The following is a 23,499-nucleotide window of genomic DNA, read 5'->3' as shown; positions in this document are numbered from 1 at the left end:
TCTAACTTCCTTATAACCTTGTGAGCATGATCAAATTATATTTAGAGGAATAGTTTGATGAAAAATCTAATTTACACAATATTACTCATCTGAAATGCAGTCAGTGAGCCAAGATAAGCATATACTGCACTAATTAATACTGTACAAACTGCCCACATTAGCTCATACTTGCATACATGCTATTTAATCTTAAATTCTGCCTTTTTTGGTAGATAACAGCCGATGGGCAGGTCTATTTGAAGTTACACCGATGAGGCGTAACATTCTGACCACCTCCTTGTTTCTACCCTCACTGTCCATTTTATCAGCTCCACTTACTATATAGGTGCACTTTGTAGTTCTACAGTTACAGACTGTAGTCCATCTGTTTCTCTGATACTTTGTTAGCCCCCTTTCACCCTGTTCTTCAGTGGTCAGGACCCCCATGGACCCTCACAGAGCAGGTACTATTTGGGTGGTGGATCATTCTCAGCACTGCAGTAACACTGACGTGGTGGTTATGTGTTAGTGTGTGTTGCGCTGATATGAGTGGATCAGACACAACAGTGCTGCTGGAGTTTTTAAACACTGTGTCCACTCACTGTCCACTCTATTATACACTCCTACCTTGTCAGTCCACCTTGTAGATGTAAAGTCAGAGACGATAGCTCATCTGCTGCTGCACAGTTTGTGTTGGTCATCCTCTAGTCCTTCATCAGTGGTCACAGGACGCTGCCCACAGGACGCTGTTGGCTGGATATTTTTGGTTGCTGGACTATTCTCAGTCCAGCAGTGACACTGAGGTGTTTAAAAACTCCAGCAGCACTGCTGTGTCTGATCCACTCAGACCAGCGCAACACACACTAACACACCACCACCACGTCAGTGTTACTGCAGTGCTGAGAATGATCCACCACCCAAATAGTACCTGCTCTGTGAGGGTCCATGGGGGTCCTGACCACTGAAGAACAGGGTGAAAGGGGGCTAACAAAGTATCAGAGAAACAGATGGACTACAGTCTGTAACTGTAGAACTACAAAGTGCACCTATATAGTAAGTGGAGCTGATAAAATGGACAGTGAGTGTAGAAACAAGGAGGTGGTCATAATGTTATGCCTGATCGGTGTATTTAACAACACAAAGCTGTTTAAGGAAAGCATGTGGTTTGGACAACACTCATTTGTGGGATATAAGTTTCCGTTACTGAAGTGCAAAACTAAAGAAGCTAATGTCTCGACTGATTACATTTAGGTGAAGGCAAACTTGTACCTGTAAAAGTCTTTGACTGGGTTCTGAACAGCATTTAACGTCAAGCAGAGTGATTCTCAACTAATAAAAACTCATGACAGCAAGTTACATTAGCTGCTGACTCCAACATCATTTATCTTTACACTCCATACAGACCTGCAAGTCCCTCAACACACCGAGACAGAGATACATTTGTATGTGCACCCCTCAAAACAGCCACCAGGGGGACACTGACCTTCATGAACCTGCAGACAGGAGGGGGCAGCAGGTCGTGCAGGATGAGGGAGTGTGTGCTGATGTCTGTTGCTACCACCAGCCTACGGCCATCCACTTCCTCGCCCAGCGTCCAGATGTCGATGGAGAGTGAGGCCAGGTCAGCACAGGTGGGGATCAGTGCGTCTGTCAGCAGCACGGGCCGCCCAAAGTCCAGCGTCACAAACCGCCGTGCACCTACAGAAGAAGAGACCGTAATGCATAGAAGTTCTGAGTTTGGGAGCATTTTAATAGATCACAGCAACCAGAATTAACACTGGATAACAGTGTTTTAGCACATGAGGTAACAGTAGAGTACAGACCAGAGTGCATGCGCTCTATGATGATGGACTGGTGAGGAGGAGGCTGGAGGAAGTGTGAGGCTTGAGAGATGGCCAGTGCCAGGCCACTGCCCATGGGGTTCTGCCACAAAAAACAATAAATCATCACAAATTACAACATGTTCACCCACAATGGACACATCATGAAGGATTTCAAGCACAACTTAAGCCTAGTGTAGTGCTCTAAAACACATGATTCAACTTTTTAAGGCTTTACTGATTGGTTAATAGGTTGACTGGTGAGGGAAATAAAAGAAAGCGCTAAACTTTCCAGTTTAGTTTCATTCCTCAGCGATGGAATGTGACACACCTACTGTAGGCTAAAAACCAGTGAATGGAGAAGCCCTGACACAGTACTATATATTAAAGACTAGGCTCAATTTGCAGCGTGAAACCCATACAATAAACTCAGCGACAGCTCAGATGATCAACTACAAAGACGAAACAAAAAAACAACTATTAATACAACTCCACAACAAAGTGTCCTCATGTTCAAAGCATGTGTGTTCAAGTATCAGGAAAACAGCAACACAAGTCAAACGTCATTACTTTACCCAGCTTCAGCTTCAGTTACATTACCCACTAGACTGTGTTACTCTGTGTCGCCAAGTTTGTCGGCTGAGTCTACGTCTATTAAAGAGAGAAGATGAGGTGTAGCAATCCTGATGCATTTTGCAGTATTAACAAACAAAAGAGAAAATTGTGGAAGAGACCCCTTGGCGTAGCATTAAACATGCAGAAAGTAGAGGCAAACATAGGCTACGTTTACACAGCAGGTAAAAGTGGCCCAAATCTGATCTTTTCTTCACGTGACACAGATGTGTGTCTGTGTGTCAGTGTGAACAGCAAAAAGACACTGAATATGACATTTTCAATTCCGATTTGAGACGCTTTCATATGTGGTACTGAAATTCGATACGAATCTGATCTGCGGCAACGCGACTCAGTCTGAACAGCGAGATCGGAATTCATGCGGCTTTCACGTCAATCCAACTCCACGTTCGTCATCATTTCACGCTACTGAGACCTAAAAACTGAGACTCATCCAAAACCCTCTGTGTTCAAAGAGATTTTGAAATAAATGTCCAAACGCGGCCGGAGAACGAGGCTGCAGCGTCAGAGAACAGTTAAAAGTCTGAAAGCGAAGTTTAAAGAATCCGAGGACACGAACCAAAGAAGTGACCGCGCCCTTTTTACGGTGATATCAAACTCATTCTGGGTGATGAGCCCAGCTGTCAGTCAGCGAAGCTTCATGATGGCTCCTGTGATGCTGGTGAAGATGAAGCCTCTGGATGAGCCATGTGATGCATTGTTCTTTTTCACATTGGGGTCAGTTTAGGAGCTGATCTGTCCAGACTGATGTCACATACAGATCACATTTAAAAGAACAGCCGAACAAAAAAAAAAAAAATCTGATTTGGTGAGAAAATCAGATTTTTACCACTTTTACCTGCTGTGTGAACGTGGCCTAAGACTCTGGCTGCAGAATTCTGGATGTACTGAACAGAACTAAGAGTTTTAGACAGTAAACCATAGAACAGAGTATTGTAATAGTCTAACTTAGATGTAATGAAAGCAAGCACCAAGAATCTCAGCATCTTTAAAGGTAAGCACAGGGTGCAGTCTAGCAATATTGTGAAGATGCAGACTTAGTCAGAGATTTAATACGTGGAACAAAGGAGAGACACGGGTCAAACAGGACACAGAGGTTTCGCACAATAGACAATGGGCTCACAGGAATATCATCAACAACAAGAATCTTCTATAATCTGAATAGGCAAGGACGGCTGATTGGGTACCAACAATCAAAAATTCACTTTTTATTAGTACATTAAGAATTAAGATTAAGAATATTTGAGTTCAACCAATGCATTAACTTTGAGGCTAAAGTAGATCTGTGTGAACGAATAATTCTTCCAAAGAGGCAGTATATAGATAATAAATAACAGGGGCCCAAGAACAGAGCCTTGGGGAACTCCCTGAGTAACTAGAGCAGTAACTGATTTGTGCCAATACATCAAAGTCATGAAATGAGTATATTATGCTAAACCGTATGAAAGGCTGCAGTAAGATCAAGAAGAAGTAAGCCAGATGCATGGCCAGAGGATAGGAGCAGATAATTAAGGACACAGATGCGAGCTGTCTAAGTGCTATGATGAGAGCGGAAACCAAATCTTTTGTTTAAAATTGGAGCTATGAAACTATTCTTGCTACCTAACACTATAAGCCAATACACCCAAAATTTTTGTTTTAAATACCTGCTCAAACCACACCAAGGTCTACATCAAGGTCACTAAGACTTGGTGATGTGGTTCAGAGTACAGCATGACTTGCTGAGCGCTATAAAAATGCATAAAACTTTATAGCGTGGCCGAACACTGGGGGTAACACTTTTTAAGCAACGAAGTGGGGTCAACCGCAGCCTCTACCGCAGAATCCGGCTCCCCTTAGCTTTCACACACACACGTCACATATGCATACGTACACTAGGTTAGACTAGCAATTTAAGCTGTGTCTATTTTTAAATATATAGGTTCAATTAGAAAAACATTTACAGTTAATTATAAGAGTGAACAACGGAAATGGAACAGTCTGTAGCGTCCATACGCCTGTGTGATGTGCATGCGCACAACTGGCAGCTGAAATTTAACACACCTTTTTGTCCAAATTGGCTGACCAAAGCGTTCAGCTACACAGAGAAGTTTTGTTTTGGATGCGTTTGGGTTCAGAGAGGCTCTGGGGATGTATTTAAAGAACAGATTTGGGTGACTATAGACCTCCTAGTGTTTGCTTGCAATATGAGCTTCGTAGCTCCAGTTTTAAACTAAAGGAGTAAGATTTGGAATTGTGTGTGTATTTGATTTCTCACCAAACCATTCCTTTTCTACATGAACGATCAGCCATTACAGTGTAAAAAACGTAGTTTACATACCCCCCCCCCTTTACCCTAAATATAATTAATCATTGAGGGCTGTTTGGTGCCCTTGGCGCACTTTTATTTTGTAATAAACATTACAGAAGTAACAAATTTTGTTCACACAAAAAGATTTTCCAATACTTCATAGCCACACCAGCCTTACAGCTCCAGTGCAGAACTACAGAAGCAAGATGTGTACAGGTCTTGTGTACACATCACCGAACATGTCTTATCTAATCAGGTATGTTTGGGATAAGGGGGGAAACTTTGTAAACATGACTTTTCGCCATACTATTCCTTTTCCTGTTCGGTTTTCTGCAAACTTGTATGCGATTTACTACACAAAAAAATGTTATTCCACTTCATTTTGGTCCTTGAGATATAAAAGCAGCCGTCTAGACAGCATAAAACCTAGCAGAAAGAACTAACCGGCTTGGCTTTGTGTGCGTTCTTGTTCTGTGCAGAAAGATTGACAGGCGGTGGGTCGATGATGGAGCCAGGAAAGAGTTGTGCGAGCTCCACGCCAATAGCAGCCGACACGGCCTCGTTGGGTGGCGTGAGCGGGGGCGTCATGAAGAGCGGTGTGGTTTTGGGTGTCGGAGGGATGACGTCAGACGGGTGGATGAAGAAGCCCGGGGCGCCTGAGGGGTTGGAAGGCACGGAGTTGTGCATGGGCCCCACCCCAGACGCAGCCTGCGCTGCCGCTGAGGTGGTCTGGTGAAGCTTAGCCTCCAGTTTGGCCTTCTGTCCCACAACACACAAACAGTAATCAGCATAAAAACAGTTCTTTATCAAAGCACTTTCAATAGTACGCATTGAATGAGTCTGACCTGCTGCTGCAGTTTGAGCAGCTGCTGCTGTTTCTCCTGCAGCACCTGCAGCTGCTGCTCTGCGGAAACCATGGCGTGGGAGAGCGACTGCAGGGCCACCTGAGCGGCTGAGCTCAGAGCTGTAGAAGCTTCGCCCACGGTCCCCGCTGACAGCCCAGCCACCGTGGGGGTCACGCCAAACGTGCTCACTGTGAAACATGGCAAAGGTTAAACGGTCAAAGTCTCATCTATCTGTTATGACCAAATGCCTTACCTTGCCAAAAGCATTCCTCTTTTGAGGATACTTAATGGGCTTTTCGGCCAATTGTCCCCCAACTGAAGGCATGAAAAATACTTTGAAAGCTTCTAAAATTGAAAATGTTAAATTTCTTTATCCAAAAAACTAGAAGATTTTTTTATTTACATTTTTTTTTCGTGTTCGCTTTACTAGGCTGTGTATGTAAATCTAAAAATAGAGTGAAAAATTGATGCAAAGCAAAAGCAAACTGGAAAAAAGCAACCTTTTGGTTACTGACACTGAATTCAGGGTTTCTATATCGATAGCACCTGATGGAGCAACCATGCAAACTGTTCCCCAGTGGCCTTTACTCACTGTTAGCTCTGCTAGCATTTTTGGCGAAGTATTTCTTTAATGACAGCCTGATATAATAGTACGAAACAAGAGCTGTAGAAGAACTAGCCTGTCAACAGCAGGCAAACAGGAGGAGCCTTCAGAAAGAGAAGAACAGAACATGAACTGCAGCAGTGGAAGTAGTAATAGGAGTAGTAAAGGGAGATATGTACCGGTGAACATACTTGCATCGTCCCTCTCCACTCTAGTGCCGTCACTAGTGGAGACGCAAGTAAAGTGCAGAGGCTCGACCTCCAGTAGACCGGTCAGAGCCGTGAAGCTACCCTCAGCAGCCCCACAGCCACTGACCTTACCATTACCTTCAGCAGGGAGAGATAAGAAGAACAGACATTAATACTATGTTAAATGTTATAGTAAATACCGCTACTTACAGAAACAGATTATAACTATTAGTATATATAATTTATATATCAATAAGAGAGTCAATAACTAGTGTTTTTCAGGGGTTTTATGAACATATGTGCACAGACCTGAGAGAATGTCAGACAGGTCTATCTCGTCTGACTGAACACCGATGCTGCTGCTGTAGGCGTTCTTACAGGAAGACCCGCTCACCTCCAGATCAAAGAGAACTGGGTCGAAGGGAGAGCCGTACAGACCGTATCTGAACAGAGACGACACCGACAGTTAAACATAACACATTCTCTCACACTCAGATTCTCAGATACAATGAATTGGTACAGCAAACAGTTCAGCTGTGCTTGTACATACAAAATATAAGAGAATCGGAAAATAATAATACAATATGTTGGATTTAAAAACTATTAAGCTTTAAAATGAACTATTTTTACCGTTTTGAATGAGTGTAAATAAATAGAGTGATTCAGCCTAGGCTGAATCAGTCCTAAACGCACAGTAACAAAAACAATGTTTAATTCTAAGGGATAAAGTAAAAAGATAATCATGCTTATTTTCGTTACATAAAAACATACATTCTAAGTGAACCTCAGAGGAAATAATTAGCTGTAAAAAATAATAATAATAAATTACGATGTAAGCCCTTTAAAGCAGTTAGGACAAGAAGAAACACACAGCTAACATCACATCCCACAACGTGAACGTGTGCTATTTCAGGATTTACTAGAGGGCTATTTCAGGATTTACTAGAGGGCTATTTCAGGATTTATTAGAGGGATGTATCCATTCCATTCTTGTTTCCCCTCCAATATCCGATCCTAAATTTTCTGCTGATATCAGCCCCGTACTGACACCCAGCATCGGACAAGTGTTATATCTCATTTAGACCTGTAGTGCATAGTTTCAAGCCAACAAGTAAATCTGATTTGGATAGAGCTGAGGTCACTAATAGGCGGACCGCGGTCAGAGTCTGGACCCATACGCTGTCCTATTTGGACCTGGACCTATAACCGATAAACTATGGAGAATTATTTAATTTCGACGGGGTGGTCCTGTTTTAATCGCCGTTATATTTTTAGTCATTATGGTAGCTTTAGCGGCCGGGAGACTCACAGACCAATCACATCAGTTGTAAATATGACACGTGACGCTACTCAGCCAATCAGATCTGTGCACTACGATGAGCACTGAGCCTTGAGTGAGTGACGCACACACAGGGGAGGGACGGCGCAAGTTATTTCACATGGCGTGATCTAAAAACAGAAAACTGACAATAAATGTTGTTGAAATATGACTGAACTGTACTATATTTGATTTGCCATTCAGTTGCTGACTACATTTGATGTTGATATACCTACTAGGCTACTCCAGTAAACAGTATACGGCTCTGAATCATAATGCAAGTTAGACATCATGATGTTCTGGACCTTTGCTTGAGGAAATTTTCTCTAACTGGACCTGAATTTTAATTAAAGACCCCTGGAATAGAGCTTTAACTATGGTAATAATAATAAATTTGCACTATGTAGAAAACTGTAATATAACTCAGTCACCTGGTCTGTAGCAAGGCCTCCAGTGGAGTGAGGCGGTCCTGAAGTTGCCGGGATACAGCTGTGAGCAGAGAGGCGCAGGCGGTGCTGCAGCCGGCCAGATCTTCATCTTTCACGTAGTTTAACAGCACAAAGTACCAGAAAACTGAACCTGAGGCCAAAATATATAAGCTTGGTTTAACTACAATATCAAATACCTAGCAGTACTGCACTGCCACATGATCAGCTTCACCAGCATCTCAACAGTGTGGAAACGGTAAAGGCGTTAAAAAGGTACATGCATTTGCAGCAGGATACACAATTACCTCCTGTCGCTGCAGCAGGCAAGTAAGGCATATTATCCAGCAGGGCCTTCAACAGGGCCTGGCCAAAACCCTGCTGATTTGGGTCTCCTTTACCATTACTGCTGAAATAAAAAGAGAAAATGTTCATGAATGTCAAAATAACACAGGCTGGAGTTGGAGGCACTGACTTGATGTTTTTTTCCTAATATTTAATGATCAACTGACCTAATACAAAGTGCAAGAAAGCGGGCACATTTGTGGGCGATGCTACGGCCCGCCTGGAAGAAGCACACCCGGATGATGTCAGTCAGGCGCTTCCTTGTTTTGGTCTGAAGCCCCTCCTTTCCCTCTCTGAGGCTGTAGTGACAAGAAACAGATGCGAGTTAACACGAAATGTTTTACAGTCCATCTGAGCCAATATAAATGAATAAATGTATTTTTTAGCTTTAAAAGGCCACAGCACTACATAGCAAGGTGCTTTGTCCCAGTCTAAGGCAATCAGTGGTGCGGTACCTGCAGGGGCCATTGGAGTAGACCCCAGCCAGCCAGCAGAGAATGTCCAGAATGAGGCTCTGCGAGTGCTCAGAGGGCGAATCCTCCTCACCACGCTTACACAGCGCCCCCAGCAGCTTCTCGTGCAGCTCAGGGAACTGCAGCATCGCGCAGCGCTGCACTCTGGATGGAGATACAAACAAACAATAAACAGTAAAACACACATTTGGTGTACAGGAGATCTTGAAAATGTGAAAAAGTAAATAGCGCATAATGATGAGCACTAACTGTGCTGGGCATGAATCTACAAACAATTCTATCTAATCTAAAGATAGAATCTAATCTAAAACATTACTTTGGCAAAAATTCACAATTTCTGAGGTTTTCACAGATTTGTAGAATCTGTAAAAGCTCTATAAATAAAGGCAAATCTGCTCACCTTTGAAACAACAATCATTAAGTTAAAAATGTAAACTGGCTGTTTTAATATTACAGGTTCACTGAGTGTAATAGTGATGTTACACTGCTTTCTCATTCTGTTTCTTATGGTTTAGTTCACAACACCAATGCTGAATCGCTGCATGTTTTGTTGATGTGTAAATCTTTATGTTAAATAAAAAGTAACTGCACATTTTACAGGTTAGATATAACAATCTGGGTGATGATGGGTGGTCTTTCAAAAGTCTTTACAAATAAATATAAAGTCTTTACAAATAGCTCACAATGATGAGCACTAACTGTGTTGGGCATGAATCTATAAACAATTCTCATCTAAAATAATACTTTGGCAAAAAGTCACAATTTCTGAGGTTTGCACAGATTTGTAGAATCTGAGGTTAATCAAAGACGTTCACTGTAGGGACGCAGAGAAATTTCCGTTTTCGGTCAAAAGAGTAAAAAGGCTACAGAAAAAAAAAAATCTACAGATTAAACAACAAAGTGTCAAACTAATACTTAAAGGGCCTATTTTTCTTTTTATTTTTACGCTTGTAATATTTTGCAAGGTTTTATGTACCAAGAAATAGTCATCATTTATTTTTTATTTTTTTCCAACCTCTCATTATCCCTTAGAATTAAACTTTTAATTCCTTTAAGACAACAAAAGTCAAAAGACAGAGTTCTGTTCTGGCTGTCCTGCTATGTGTGGCTTACAAAAAAGCACTCAGGGCTGAAACACTCCTTATAACGTCAGTTTGAATGGGCAGGGCTAAAGTGCTGAAGGCTAAACAGGGGGATATGTAAACAAGTAGGTTCTCGCAACATCACAGACAGTGAGCGTAGAAACAAGCCTGATCCGTGTATATTACAGCATAGACACTGCATTTCTCTACTGTTTCTGCATAGAAACTGCTGGAAATAGACCCAAAGCGTATTTTCAGCCGGTGTGAAAGGCTACCCTGACGAATACAGGAGCGTATTGCGTGCGGGACTGGTGTGAAATGGGCTTCGGAGAAGTGATGTCAGCGGGCGATGAGCGCTACATAGATAAAGCAGAGGTGACCCACCTTTCTTTGGGTACAGACGTCTTCTTAAACCTTCTGATTGTGATGGACACCTCCAGGAGCAGGTCGCAGCCCCGCAGGTTATCAGGCTTTTTAGGAGCTGCCTGAGGATCTGATTTGGATGTGGAGGCCTTCTCCTGGAAAGCACAAAGCTTCAAAGAGAAAAGTAATCTAAACTGAGCACCACTTCTAGTCATAGCAGTGGCAGTCCTAAGACACAGCCACTAGGTGGCAGTGTTCATTAGCTCTCCGAACCACACAGATTACAAGCAATGACGTCAGGCTACTGTAAATGAGAGCTGGCGTGTTCAAACGAGTTTCACTTTACACAATCGTCATCCTGCAGTGGCACAAACCCTTGTGTAAACACATTCATATGTGATGTAATAGCAGATAAGAGAAAAATGCTCCTTTTAGCAGGGTGTATACCTTTGTGGCCTGGGCTTTTTGAAGCAGGGAGGATAAGGAGTGTGCTTTATTGCTGCACTGGGGCTTGGCGGGGGTCATCCGTACAATGCGCCGTGGACTCTCCTCCGGTCCCTTCTCACACACTGCCTTTATGTGGACCAGGAACGAGCGGTACTTTCCCCCTGCCATGCCTTCAGACGTAGAGAGAGAAGGAAAGAGAGAACCATGAACATCTAGAGAAGTGATTCTTACTGAACTTACTGAACTGAGCCTATTACTTATTTCAGCTTTAGGTAATCTTTATTGTTGACTGACACACTGCTTGCATGATAATTTCCGTTTAATGACATCACATCCAGAAGAACAGCAAAAATAACACATTCAATTCATGCAATACAACTTCCCTGTTTGCAGAAGGCAGAAAGTCTTATTCTGTCTCCTTTTACAGGGTGAAATTCCTGGTAACAGCTGATTTAGAGATTCTCAAAAACATTCTGATCAAGGAGCAAACCGTGTGCTTTACGAGCGCCACCAGGCAAATCTGTCCATATCACTGTTAAATCAGTTAACTGGTGCCTACATTAAAAGACAACCCTACTTTTGATGAATTCTCTGGTCATAATTCATTGGCCTCATAACACTGACCTGCAAAATACCTTCGCCTGCAGAAAAATCAGTCTCTACTGATCTCATATGCCTTTTTTGGAAAAGGCTTCGAGCTAAACTTTAGGGAACTACTGTTTCAACTACTGAGCAATACAGCCAGCAAAATATAATATTCATCTAATCACTGATGTCTTCCTCAAACATTTACATTGTTCTAAAAAGACTGGTTCAAGCTTTAACCACCAGACAAGGAGCACACCACAATTAAAATTATTAGAGACGCATCAAAATTGGAAAAAGGAAATATTTTGAATTAATCTGATTAAATAAGATATTTTTCTCCGTAACTCAGGTCATCAGATCAACTAGGTCACTGTTAGTCTGTACTGAGCTGCTAGTGAGCAATACGAGGTGAAAAAGGAGTGGTGAGAACCACCTGCTGTAAAAACAACTCGCCTCACCACAAAGACGGTCATACAGAGATGAAAATGGACAGCTTTCTTAATATCAAACAGTCCTGTACAACTATAACAACAACAGTAAACAAAAACACTTCTAATGTATCGACTTGCTCACACATCTACAGCTGGCTTCTCGTTTTGTAAATCATACGTTTCCATCTAAATATAATCCAGCAAATTTAAAAAATAATGCATAATGCAAAAACTGAGGGACATCCACACCAGGCAGAAACTGCAACTTTGAAAAGGGGTTAAAAACGATATTTGTTTCCTTCTCTTTTCAGCGCCAGCCAGCAGACACTGGCTGTGTTTACATGCAAAGATTTTTGCCGATCCGATTAAATACATTCCAATTATAGATTAAGACTGAGGTGTTTTTGCTCACTGTGTTCAACAATCCGATGAAAATCTTCATTTACATGCTCTCTACAAGTAATCCGATCCAAAATGGCGCTCATACGTGGAGAACCACTTAGAGCAAATATTACCATGACAACGAGCATCATGTGAGTCCAGTCAGAGTGAGATGAGCAGCAGTGAGCAGCGCTTGTGTTTTTAATCGCTTTAAAATGATGTCAGACTCAGGAAAACGTCCTTCACATGTCCTTATTAAAGAAGGCCGAGAGGAAGACGTCGCATTCTGAGACACATAAGCTGGACGTCCGTCCCACCGCCGTCTTTTAAAGATCAGAGCAGAAACTTCGTCTCCTCTGCAGACCAGTTTCTGCTCCGCCACGTTGAACGTTATGAACTTTCACTATGACGCGACGAACATGATCAGAACGGACTTAAACTTTCCGATAGGGAATGTAATCAGATACAGGCGTTTACACAGATATTATTCTTCTATTTAACAGATTATTTACAGGATTACCCACCTCGATCAATCGGGTAGAAATTGTATCCCAAATGGCCTCAATCGGACTAGACCATTCCGAATGAAGTGTACACACGGACGAATTCTATTCCGATTGAGCTATTAGTCGGATTATTAATAGATTATTAAAATGCATGTAAACATGGCTATTGAAAGCTACTGCATGGTACTATTTCACGGTTTCTTTGATGAGCATAAGATGATTTTTAATCATCGCTCATCTTGTGTATCAGGAGGGGATACAACATCCAAGAACTTCTCCGTTACAAGTTCTATATCGCTTAAAAACAGGAGATCCACTCTCGGCAAGACGATTGAAGCAAAAATTCCCCTCTAGCATGTCAACGACACTCTTTTTGAAACAAAAAAGAAAAAAAAAATCAAACAAAAGCACCAAAGTACAAAATACAACTGAAAAACTGAAAAGTGAAACGCACTAAAAGGGTCAGCGTGGCTGCAGGTTTTCACTCCAACAGAGCAGAAGGTCGTCTGATGAAATGTGGGAAGACTAAGACCGACTGATTAAACAAGTAGAATCAGGTGCGCTTCAGCTTGTTTGGCATGAAAACCTGCAGCCACATCGGCTCTCTGCGGATAGATTAGACACCCCTTTACTAAAACACGGCCAAACATTATGTACTGCGTAAAGTCATAAAGCACTACTGCTTTTAGTGTTAGCAGTGTCTGTTAGTAACACTCCCAAGAGCAGCAAACACCACTAAAAACACAGAGGATTACGACGGCCCCCTCAAAGCCGGCTGTGAAATAATCTTTACAGCTTCTGACAGAAACTTCAGTTACAACACGCTGTACCTTTAACGAGTTTGGGACTTGTGAGGCTCAGCATGCCGGCATGACCCGAGAGGTCCAGGCCGCTGGCCAACCACACAGGTCCGCACAGGATGTCTTCCTTATGGTCCTCCAGGAAAGCGCACAGCCTGGATCCTGCAGCATGAGAGGAAGAAAAGGGGTCACCATTATTTCACAATGCCAAAGGCACATGCCCATAAATGTCAATGTTTCTTTCCATTTACTATTACTATTGTGACCCACTACAACATGAAGAGACTGGAAAAAATGCAAATGTCGGTTATTCTGTGTTTCTCCGAGGCTGTTGACACTTCACATCCCCATGTGTCAAACACAAGGCCCGCGGGCCAAGTCAGGCCGGTGACACAGTCGTGTTCGGCCCGCAGAATTATTTTAACCTCTTTAACTCCTTGAGACCACCGGTGGTTCCAAAACGCACTTCGTCATATTCTTCATAACTTTCATATTTCATAAGCTACATTCTAAAGGTGGGGGTCGTATGAGAGCTGTAACTGTCTTCTTTCTAGATGGGTGATGTGATTTTAAACCCTTATAATAAAAGAAGTTGAACTCTCAGTTTCTTTTTCTACTGAAAGTCGACACATTTTTCCACAAATCTGGGCTATAAACTATAAACAGATGGCGTCTCTTCAGTGATCTGCTCTGTAAAAATGATTTTTATAAAATAATACAAAGAACGTCTACGATTTTTGGCTTTTAGCAGTAAATTGTAAGCATATAGCAATATGTGTGATCATAAAACACACGTTCTGTTAATTTGAGGGGAACTTTTACAAAAAAAATAAAATAAATAAAAATGACATTTATTTCATGCAGTTACTGAATAATTTTTTAATACGGCCCTTTTAGTGGTTGAGTCTGACACCTCTGCTTTACATTAACATGTGTTTCATGCCCAATTTGGCTGGACCAATGTGCCCCCAGTGTGACCAGGCGAGAGCCAATTTTACTTTTCCCACGTAAAGAGCACATCAGCACATAAACGGTTTCCGCTTTACTTTTGTTTACTTTTTCCCACCATTGCAATACATTTTGACCAGCTTGGCTTGGACACTTTCATTGTCCAAGGGCGCAAGAAGGCTCATGGTCTCAAATATCCTCAATCTTTCATTTCAAATTTTCTTCTCTCACTCGCTGGTCAGCACTCAGCAGACTAATTTCCAACGTGGTCAACATCCATCTCTGACCACATTAAAAAGGGGTTTGAGTCAACTGATCGTAATCGAACGCAATGTGTCCAAGGGGTCTTCATGCGGTCAAGTGAAATCTAAATGTGATCCAATCACCAAAAAGGCATGTTGATGCAAGGTGTCAACAGGCTAGGGCTGGGCGAAAAGTAATCAACACCGACATTCAGATCCTCTGACCGATGTAATCTTGCCCATGTTGGTTGATCGTTTTCCCACTCTGTGTGTCTTTGTAGTGTCCCCTTAAAGGCTTACAACTGCACGTGTGGTCACATGACTCCGACAGGTCCACTCTGCGACATGGACGCTAAGGCTGTGTTCACACAGCAGGTAAAAGTGGCCTAAATCTGATTTTCTCACCAAATCTGATTTTTTTTTGTTTGGCTGTTCACATTATCTTTAAATGTGATCTGTATGAGACATCAGTCTGAACAGATCAGCTCCTAAACTGACCCACATGCACAAAAGAACAGAGCGTCACGCTGCTTCACGCGGCTCATCCAGAGGTAAACAATCATGACTGCCAGTGAACGCCAGTCGCTCCCGGAGGATCAGCTTCATCTTCACCAGCATCACAGGCGCCATCATGAAGCTTCACTCACTGACAGCTGGGCTCATCACCCAGAATGTGTCTGAATTTGCCATAAAAAGAGCTCCGTATTCAGTCACTTCTTTGGTTTGTTTCCTCGGATTCTGTAAACTTTGCTTTCAGCCTTTTAACTGTTCTTTGACGCTGCAGCCTCGTTCTCCTGCAGTCGCATTCGGCCATTTCTTTCTAAATCTCTTGGATGAGCCTCTTCTAATTTTTGTACAGAAATATCGCCCCGAATGTTTTAAGTCTCAGCAGCGTGAAATTAAGACGAATGTCGAGCTGGTTTGACGATAAAAGCCACGTGAATTCCGATCTGGCTGTTGAGACGATTTACATGAAGATAAGCAGAGCATATTTACAGTACAAACCTTGTCAGTGAACTATGAGGGCAAAAAAAAAAAAAAATTGTTCATTAATTGTAATCGAGACTCTCCCTTTATGCCATCTCATTACCTGACGTCTCCTCGATATCCATAAACTGGATGTCCTCTGTGAAATCGTGTAAAAGTGGCTGACCGTTCCTCTCGCCATTAGCTTGCAAGACATGTGACAGAGGGAAGACTATCTGCCGGTCCACAGCTGACTCTGTGGAGAATAAAACAAACCATTTGGAAAAAAATTGTGAAATCACAGTTGTAATAGCGTAGGGAGAAGTACAACCTGCAAACGCATGTTTGCAAACATAATTTACCTCCATACTCTTCTTACGGCAAGTTGGTTAGTAACCTATTAAATCTCTGCACACAATTTATTGCTCTGCTGCTATTCTTGCATAATGCTCCTTTGACACAGGGTCAACTGTGCAGCCCTAACTCACCATTGACCTTGCCAAGCCCAGGGGCCTTGTTCTTCAACAGGGTGACCTGGATCTGGGGAATGTTAGTAATACTGGCATTCAGCACAAACTTGAAGTCCACGTGTCCCACCATGCAGGCTTTGGGCAGGACCAGTTCAAACACGTGTTCATCCCAGCTGGTGCTGAAAAAGAGAGAGAAATGAGGGATTTAAACAACAGATTGGCCTAAAATACCAACAGCGCTATCAGTGAATGGAATCTAATAGGGCACGAAATTAGGCAGTTAGCAGGATCACGCTAAACACTCACTTACGTGCGCTGGCAACTTCACAATCAACAATTCTTTTAAAGCAAGGATTTGGCTTTAAAATCAGATTTTCTCACATTTTAAATAGACTTGTATTTGTCTGACACAGTCTGATATACTGATGCGTACAAAAATTAACAAAAGCTCAAAATCACTAAACAGGTAAAAACAGCAGTTATGGCTCCACGATATTGACGCAAACTGCCATGTTCGATAAAGCTGCCGGATCATTATAAGAAGCATTTTTGGGGGATGTGTGAACAAATCTGACTAACCTCTTATTAAACCCCTCTGTAAACAAATAGCAAAATACAAAATTTATATTATATTTATGAACTTTATAAAATCTACTTACATCAGAACTTCAAGCACATTTTTTTTGCATGAAGGGCTGAGAAACGGTCAGCATTACCGTAACAGCTTTTACTATAAAGGCTACATAACCAAATATATATATATATATATATATATATATATATATATATACACACAGGGTGTCCCAAAAAATTGACATCATTTGAGATGTGAATATCTGAGTAACTACATGTCCTGGCAAATGAAATTAAATAGGCTTCATGTTGAACAATACAAGATTTATTTATCAAAATTTGAACAAGAAATTCAGAGGGATGTAGATTTTATAACTGATTTCACAGCTTCAACAAATGTAATTGAATTTTCTCGAAAATGCACGCTGCACACTCTGGCCGTTTGGCCGACTAACCGACGGTTAAGTTGCTCATCTCCCGCGTGGGAGAGCAGGTTCCGTCCCAGTGCGGAGAAGCAGGCTTGTAACGGTTTGTGCCGGTTATGTAATCACATCTCTTTGCCGCTGTATTTGAGGTAATTTGATCTGTTCTGTCTAACAATGTGTTTACGGCGGAAACTCATCTCCCAATAATGATAATACGATTTATCGTGCAGCTCTAGTTGCAGTCATTGCGAAACCTGAATTCTGTGGAGACTTCTAGTCACCGTAGATCTGAGAATAATGAACGTAAAGCAGTTTGAGGCAGATGAGGTAATTCTACCTTGCAGTTTCAATAACACTAACTGGTGGCTATTAGCTTCATTAGCCTCATATCTCCAAAAACAAAACACCAAACATGTCTTGGCTGAACAGTGGCAAGGGGAAAACTGTACAAACGTGATTTGTCACCAAACCATTACTTTGTAAACATGTTTCAATGAGGCAAAATAAGGCAGAATTACAAAGATGATCTAATTTGACAGGAACGTTCAGTGATTGCGTCTACCTGTCGCTCTGTAGTTTCCAGGTGCGCGTGTGCTGTGCGGCATCTCCGTGGTGTTGCTGGTGTAGGTGCTGTGGGTGACGTCGCTGCTGCTGCTCCTGCTGCACCTCCCCCCAGCAAGGGGGCACTGTGGCTGAGAAGCGAGGAGTCAGCGTCTCAAAGCGAGTCAGCTCCACCAGAGAAGAAAGTGTCTCCACGGTCAACGGTTGGTCCACCAGGAGGTCAACTCCTACAGACAGAGAGCCTTTTTAACAACCACATACAAACACGGAGAGGAGGAGTCACTTTGTGATGTGATTCATTTCAGTATTACAAAAGCACAACGTACACTAGGGCTGCAATGAACGACTCGAGAGTCGAATAATCTATCGATCACTAAACGAATAATCGAATCACTACATTACCAAATAACTCTTAAGTAGCTATTAGCTTTTAAATAATGCTTGAGGTAGTTTTATGCATTTGCTAACTAACAATAAAGATGAATATCATTCAATAAAAATCGCTGCTCCGTTAAATTTTATTGCTATTTTGCACATCCTTTCTTAAATTTTGACTTCGAGTTTTATTCCTCTTTTGTATTAGCAGGAAAGTTCATTAAAGTGTCTGTCGACACTCTGATGCAACGAAATTCTACACGCACAGTCTTTATTGAAAAGTCTGCATCTCTGCTTTTGTGAGAGGCCTGATCTCCTCTGAGAGCGGATATTCACACCCCGCTGCGGAGACGATGCGCTCCGATGGAGCGGATGGGAAAGTGGTGAACGTTTGTGGCAAACGTTCTCTATGAACAGTTAAATTTGAACGATTTTGTGTAACATGAAACCGAAACTTTGCAAGTGGTGTCAAACATCCATGGAGAACAGAAAACTGTTTGCAAACGTTCTCTGTGCTCGCTCAATTTGAACGCCCCTGTGGCCTCGATGTTAAGACGACCATGAGGTGTTTAAAACTGTAAACGTTATCTGGAAAGTGGACAGGGTCGCTGTGAATAATAGTTACTTGCTTCTCTGCTCCAACTCCATTAACGATACCAGAGAGCAGCACTTCGAAACAGAAAACGTTACAGCTCAGCTCAGAACATAAAGTAGGACGGAATTCAACATTAACATTAGCTAACCAGCTCGTTAGCACAGCTATCGCCGCGTCCCAAACCACACACTTCTGTGCTTCACACACTACACTAATGAGTGCACTTATAATGGTAAATGCGCTAGTTTTACACACTATTTAGTGTGCTAGTATGCGGTTTGGGACGCGGCGTATCTAACCGAGCTGAACCTTCTTCACCCAGTGAGGTGACGAGTTTCCTTCTCAGATGCTCCAGCATGGAGGATGAGCTCCCGTGCCAGCTGAGGTCGGCTTTACAAACAGGACAACTGACCTTTTTTCCTGAGTTTAGCTCCCAGACTTTTTAGAATTATGTTCTTGAGGCTGACATCGCGCTTTGGTCAGCTCTTCAGTGAGCGGCAATGTCACGACATTCCTAGTCAGCGCTAAAAAGACGCGCAATGACGTCACCAACTAATCAACTACTAAACTATTTGCCAACTAATTTGGTCGTCGAGTTTTGTCGACCAAGTCGAATAATCGTGTCACCCCTAATGTACACAACAGTCCACTTATCCAGATGTAGCTGATCAGTCAAGACATGTTTGGCATCCATATTTTGCTCCAGTTTAAAACTAAAGGAGCTAAATATGGACACCAGTCTTGGCTGACTGACCACATCTGCGGTAAGCAGACTGGGGGGGCAGTCTTGGGCTGGAGGTTAGGGAACCAGCCTCGTGACCGGAAGGGCGCCGGTTCGATCCCCTCAGCCGACAGTATGTGACTGAAGTGCCCTTGAGCAAGACACCCAACCCCCAACTGCTCCCCGGGCGCCGTGGATCGGGCTGCCCACCACTCCAGGCAAGTGTGCTCACTGCCCCCTAGTGTGTGTGTGTTCGCTAGCGTGTATGTGGCGTTTCACTGCACGGATGGGTTAAATGCGGAGGTCTGATTCCGATGTGTTCAGACACAGACGGCTAAAAGGTTCATTTCATTCATTTTCATTCATTCAATTGTTTACATTTCTTTAGCATCAGTTCCAGTGTAGGCAAACACAAAGTTTGTTGCAGCTGGAACCATTTAATTTTGAAGACTGGACAGCTTTAAGCATATTCCTTTTCAAACTGCATGTTCAATGTGATAAAATAAATAAATAAAATGACTGTGTTGTAGACATGGTGACCCCTGGTTCCTATCACCACCACTGTAAAGAAAGTCTGTTTATTATTTCTCTATGATAAACCAGGCGGCACGGTGGCGCAGTGGGTAGCGCTGTCGCCTCACAGCAAAAATGGCCTGGGTTCGATTCCCGGCCGGGTGACCAGGGTCATTTCTGTGTGCATGTTTGCCTGTTCTCCCCGTGTCTGCGTGGGTTTCCTCCCACAGTCCAAAGACATGCAGTCAGGCTGATTGGACATGCTGAATTGCCCCTAGGTGTGAGTGAGTGTGTGATTGTGTATGTCTGTCTGTCTGCCCTGCGATGGACTGGCGACCTGTCCAGGGTGTATCCTGCCTTCTGCCCAATGACAGCTGGGATAGGCTCCAGCACCCCACCGCGACCCAGAAGGATAAGCGGTTTAGATGATGTATGTATGTATGTATGTATATTCAATAGCATTAAAGTAGACATTTTTCTTTTCCACGTGATACGGACTGCACGCTTGCTTTCAACACCAATTTAGTCTTTAGCCTTTTATAACAGTTCACAACATATGACCACTTTTCACAACAGTAACATCGACTTATGAACAGTAATAACTAAGCTCAAACAATAAAACGCTACCATACGACAACTGACACTACTAAAACACCAGACTAGTTCATGTGAAAACTATGACAGATTTATGACAGAATGGTAACAGACCTGTGATCCCAGGACTCGAGGGGTTGGACGAGGGTTTTGCTCCCTCCAGTAGCTGCTCGACCCCTTTAGAAATGGGGCCGTCGACAAAAATGTCGGCATCATCTATATCGTCACACACACCTCCAATTTGAAGGAAATGAAGCTCTCCACCTAAAAAAAACAGAAAGAAAGTTAGACTAGCCTAAGATTTAGGACAGTACGATAACCTGCACCCCTTAAAACATCATGAAGCAGTGCTTATTCAGGCCCCTATGATCAGCATCCAAGCAGATCACCTGACATTTTCTGAATACACTGATCAGGCATAACATTATGACCACCTCCTTGTTTCTACGCTCACTGTCCATTTAATCAGCTCCACTTACTATATAGGTGCACTTTGTAGTTCTACAGTTACAGACTGTAGTCCATCTGTTTCTCTGATACTTTGTTAGCCCCCTTTTACCCTGTTCTTCAGTGGTCAGGACCCCCATGGACCCTCACAGAGCAGGTACTATTTGGGTGGTGGATCATTCTCAGCACTGCAGTAACACTGACGTGGTGGTTATGTGTTAGTGTGTGTTGTGCTGGTATAAGTGGATCAGACACAGCAGTGCTGCTGGAGTTTTTAAACGCTGTGTCCACTCACTGTCCACTCTATTAGACATCCCTACCTTGTCAGTCCACCTTGTAGATGTAAAGTCAGAGACGATAGCTCATCTGCTGCTGCACAGTTTGTGTTGGTCATCCTCTAGTCCTTCATCAGTGGTCACAGGACGCTGCCCACAGGACGCTGTTGGCTGGATATTTTTGTTTGGTGGACTATTCTCAGTCCAGCAGCGACACTGAGGTGTTTAAAAACTCCAGCAGCACTGCTGTGTCTGATCTACTCGTACCAGCACAACACACACTAACACACCACCACCACATCAGTGTTACTGCAGTGCTGAGAATGATCCACCACCCAAATAGTACCTGCTCTGTGAGGGTCCATGGAGGTCCTGACCACTGAAGAACAGGGTAAAGGGGGCTAACAAAGTATGCAGAGAAACAGATGGACTACAGTCTGTAACTGAAGCAAGCAGGTGGTCATAATGATATGCCTGATCGGTGTTTGAACCAAGATTCATTATTCATCTTCACTCTTTTTGGTGACGAGGCACAAACTAATTAGAAGGCTGATTGAGTATTGGAAGCTGGTCAAGGGCTATAAATATAAATATAAAATTTCACAGTATCCAATATCAAACATTTCAAAGCGATTCTCAAGTTAATTGTGTAGCAAGACATACAGTTTAAACAGCATGTCCTCCAGAATCCTGACACCCTGGCACCCCTGAAACACCTTCTTGGCAATATACCTTGACCACTGAGTCTTCTGATGATGCTAGTTGAGGTGGGAGAACACACTAGAGATTGTTCCACCATATCCTACACCGTGGATTTGACTGGTCACACTACACAGATACTCAGTAGAGTTGATGTCAGGTGGACTGGGATGGCCACTGTGATTTATGGATTTGGAGATATGCTATGTATCACTATATTGCTGGAAATTCCAACTAGACGTGAGACCATCCCTCCACGTTTCACACATGCTGTTTCTGTAGCCTGATTTAGCTTTACTATGAGAAATAATAAACCTAGAGAGCAAAATACAGTAGGAAAAACAAGAGGATGGACTACCGTAATTAACAAAACTTTCATTAAAATAAAGAACCATCTGCAGCCACTACTCCTGCACAATCAGCATGTGATTAATAGTTGGCCTAATCCCACTTCACCCCTCGCCCTACCACTCAGCCCTTAGCTCTCTGTTTTGCGTGTTCACGTCTAGGGGTAGGGTGTCCCGATTCTTGTTGAGATAGAGGGGGAGGGTGAAGTGTTGGGGCTACATGACCCTCCAAACAGAGGTTTTTCAGAGACTCCAAACAGAGAGTTATGAGAAAAAAAGAAAAGCCGGCAAGATGGCTGAAGAAGAGACCATAAAACCCACAAATGTGAGAATTTTCTCTGTTAAAAATTACGATAATCACTGTTTTATCTTAGTTTAATGTCGTTTCAGTGTATTATGGTCGTTTTCTTTATAACAAGCATAAAAAAGCACTAATAGCATGCTAACGTCTCAGTAGCTAGCTAGCTAACTTTCCCGTTCCACCTTAAATAGTCCAGCAGTTCTGATGCCTGAAGCGCCAGAATGTAACTGCTGCTCTATTTAAGGTGGAATGGGAAAATTCAAACAAGAAGCTGGTGAATATCTGACCTCAGCTTCGTATCACTGAAGAATTAGGGGTGATAATAAATAATTGCCCCCCTCTTTGAAGGCATATGATGCCCTAAATGTAACTAAAGCCCAGCAGTGAGGAGCCGAACTTTACCCTCCTCTGCTATCACTGAAGACGGGCCGGGTCGCCTACAGAGCAGCGCTAGTAGCTGTTAATGAAGTAATGGTTTATTTGAGGTTTGTCCCATTTCATAGGGCATGATTTCAACCACTACCCACTGTAACTCAGTTCCAAGGGGTTAGGGTGACACTCGAAAACAAGGGGTAGGGGTAAAAAGAAGAAATGGGACTGGGCCTTGATGCACGACTGAAACATCTCAGAAATTGAAAGCTTGTCTAGTGATGATGAGAATGAAGATGTAGACAGTGGAAGACCCTCAAGAGGAGGTGAGTGTAACTACTGTAAAAATGTATTACGGTAAAGTCTGTTCTTAAAATAATCCATAAGAAATAAATAAACAGATTTATAGCTGCTTTTTGTTATTGATTGCAGGAGATGTCAGGGATGAGGAGGAACCACTGATGGAGCAAGAAGTTGTTGTCGAGACAGTGAATGATGATGATCAAGGCAGGAAAATGAGAAGAAATTGTCTTATTTTGTGAAGATGATCGTTATGCTAA

The 23,499-nt window shown here is 42.7% G+C and overlaps 1 protein-coding gene across 3 annotated transcripts in view; it reads right to left on the bottom strand.

Moving 5' to 3' along the window:
- The window catches only part of LOC118824204 (baculoviral IAP repeat-containing protein 6-like), a gene marked incomplete at its 3' end in the record, with an annotated part of 121,199 nt that overhangs the window by 51,226 nt on the left and 46,474 nt on the right, over nt 1–23,499 (bottom strand). For 2 of the 3 annotated variants that reach the window (XM_036594204.1, XM_036594205.1), the window contains 17 exon segments: nt 1,463–1,677; nt 1,803–1,902; nt 5,167–5,481; nt 5,568–5,755; nt 6,351–6,497; nt 6,669–6,802; nt 8,109–8,256; nt 8,411–8,508; nt 8,615–8,746; nt 8,903–9,064; nt 10,387–10,520; nt 10,813–10,982; nt 13,549–13,680; nt 15,799–15,930; nt 16,163–16,323; nt 17,705–17,930; nt 20,616–20,765. In XM_036594204.1, coding sequence (XP_036450097.1) covers nt 1,463–1,677; nt 1,803–1,902; nt 5,167–5,481; nt 5,568–5,755; nt 6,351–6,497; nt 6,669–6,802; nt 8,109–8,256; nt 8,411–8,508; nt 8,615–8,746; nt 8,903–9,064; nt 10,387–10,520; nt 10,813–10,982; nt 13,549–13,680; nt 15,799–15,930; nt 16,163–16,323; nt 17,705–17,930; nt 20,616–20,765 — 2,744 coding nt within the window. 3 annotated transcript variants of the gene reach the window in all.

Source organism: Colossoma macropomum, unplaced genomic scaffold (assembly GCF_904425465.1).
Source record: "Colossoma macropomum unplaced genomic scaffold, Colossoma_macropomum, whole genome shotgun sequence".
NCBI lineage: Eukaryota > Metazoa > Chordata > Actinopteri > Characiformes > Serrasalmidae > Colossoma > Colossoma macropomum.
The sequence above is the reverse complement of the archived record's forward strand: the minus strand, read 5'-3'. Positions and strand labels throughout refer to the sequence as shown.